General features: G+C 57.5%; 1 protein-coding gene across 1 annotated transcript; it reads right to left on the bottom strand.

Annotated features, from left to right (window-relative positions):
• Window positions 1-298: 298 nt before the first annotated feature.
• LOC125535305 lies at window positions 299-1,776 on the bottom strand. The gene is made up of 2 exons (XM_048698363.1): window positions 755-1,776; window positions 299-546 (listed from the first exon to the last, which is right to left on the bottom strand). Exons 1-2 carry the CDS (start codon window positions 1,686-1,688, stop codon window positions 515-517), a joined length of 966 nt encoding a protein of 321 aa, XP_048554320.1. The 5' UTR covers window positions 1,689-1,776; the 3' UTR covers window positions 299-514.
• Window positions 1,777-1,996: the final 220 nt, after the last annotated feature.

Here is a 1,996-nt window from a genome sequence, read left to right as displayed (position 1 = left end):
AAAAAAGAATGAAAAAAAAGGAGAAATAAAAACCAATGAAAGTAGTGAAAGAACAAAAGAAAAAGAAAACCTGAAAAACCCGAAAAAGAAACAGTGGAAACGCGGCTTGTTTCGACTTAAGAAGGCCCGACCTACTATTTAGTCACGAACGGGAGTCTAGGGTAGGCTAGCTGCGGCGCTCTGTTTTCTTTCTTTTCCTATGAGAAATAGTGCTCGCGTCCGCGAGGACCGCAACGCATCACTCACAAATGCAAACGGAGCCACATAAAATCGAATAAGCATGATGAATCGAGCAAGCTCAGAAAGCACACAAATGGTGACTCGCATATGTTTTGTAGGTATACTTCGAATGTAATATGACACTGATTTCCTAATCAAAGATTTATGCCGCAGATAAACATTTCAGTCGCACTAGTTTTTGTCTACACAAAAGTATTGCGGCGGTACACCAGACGGCGGAGGTAATCATGGCGGCACGAACTGCTCGTCAGTGGTCACTGTGGGATGAACACCGTCACATGTTGGCTATTGATCCGGACGACAATCCTGCACCAGAGGTAGCGACATCTCTATCAGGAAATGAAATGAGAGGCACGAAGAACTAGAAACGACATCCAAATTCAGATCGGTCTGCTGCGTTTAGTTGGTCAACTAATCCCACAATCGTGAGGTGATCGAGGTTGCGAAATGCATGATGAAAAATATATGAGATGATGCAAGAGACTACTGAAATGTGCTACGTCAATATGTTTACCTGAGGCGAGAAGGGCCAAGAGAAGAGCGGCAATGGCGGCGCCAGGCGCCGCGGCGCTTGACGGCGCGGCGTCCGCCGAGGAGTCGCAGTTGGAGGTGGAGTTCCAGTCACCGCAGAGGCAGAGGTCGCCGTGGCTCTCCACGTCGTGGCCGCACACCCCGCCCGTGGCGCGGCACGCGCCGCAGAACCCCCGGTTCGCCTCCGGCAGCGCCCACGCCACCCGGATGCCGTACGCCCAGCCGCCGGCCCCCTCCGCGCGCACCGGCGCGAGGCTGTACGCGCTGCTGTACCCCTCGCACTGGAGCCGGCTCACGTTCACCGCCCGGATGGCGCCCCACGACACGGCGCAGCACTCGGGCGGCACGGCCGACCCGTACGCCGCGCCCGACGGCCGGCGCCCGTAGTCGTCCCACGCGGGGCAGCCGTAGTAGTCGCCGCACCCCATCCCGGACACGTTCCGGCACGGCAGGTGGCGGTCGGGGAAGCCCTGGAAGAGCGGCGAGCTGGCGCGGCAGCCGAGGAGGAGGAACACGTTGTCCGGGTCCGGGGCCAGGAACGGCGCGCGCCACGGCTCGACGACGAACCCGTTGCCCCGGCCGCCCGGGGAGCGGTCGATGGCGCGGCAGTCGGACATGGCCGGGTCGTGCAGGGTGAGGCCGCGGTAGGCGTAGTCGACGTCGAGGACGCGGTAGGAGCCCGAGGGGAGGTGCAGCATGAGCGTGCGGTCGATGCAGTAGAGCAGGTCGCGGAACCCCGCGTGGCCGCACCCGGCGTGGAGCGCAAACGGGTAGTCCACCGTGATGTTGCCGCAGAAGGACCGGCACGTCGTGATCGACACGTTGGCGCCGGCCGCCGGCGCAGCCATGGCGCACGCGCACAGAGCGAGCAGGGCGGCGGCTAGGCGCGGACGGAGGAGCGCCATTGATTTTGCCATGTCACGGCTTGCGAGATGGCCAATGTGTGTGGAGGCTGATACAAGAAGATCGAGAGTGGCTAGAACACCGGCATTCTAGTTAAGCAACAAAGCAACACGGATCGATTCCTTGCTTGCTTTTGGTGAAGAGCTGGGAGGCATCATTTGCTTTTCTTTTTCGGGGCTTTTGCTTTTGCTTTTCTTTTGAATTATTATTATCTCATTAGTCTTCATGTCCGCTGCTTTCGAATTCTTGCTCTCTCTTACATCTTGTAAAAAGTGAAAGTTGCAACAAAATAGTAGATCGCACCCTTCAGGTCCAGGACAAA

The sequence above is a fragment of the Triticum urartu genome, chromosome 1 (genome assembly GCF_003073215.2).
Source record: "Triticum urartu cultivar G1812 chromosome 1, Tu2.1, whole genome shotgun sequence".
Lineage (NCBI taxonomy): Eukaryota > Viridiplantae > Streptophyta > Magnoliopsida > Poales > Poaceae > Triticum > Triticum urartu.
This window is presented reverse-complemented; position numbering and strand designations above follow the sequence as displayed.

Bases quoted from the DNA above. Each gene is read 5' to 3' on its own strand.
- LOC125535305 (XM_048698363.1), bottom strand. From the start codon at position 1,688: ATGGCAAAATCAATGGCGCTCCTCCGTCCGCGCCTAGCCGCCGCCCTG. The intron at 547-754 runs GTAAACATATTG...CCTCTGGTGCAG, and splicing joins CTTGGCCCTTCTCGCCTCAG to GATTGTCGTCCGGATCAATA.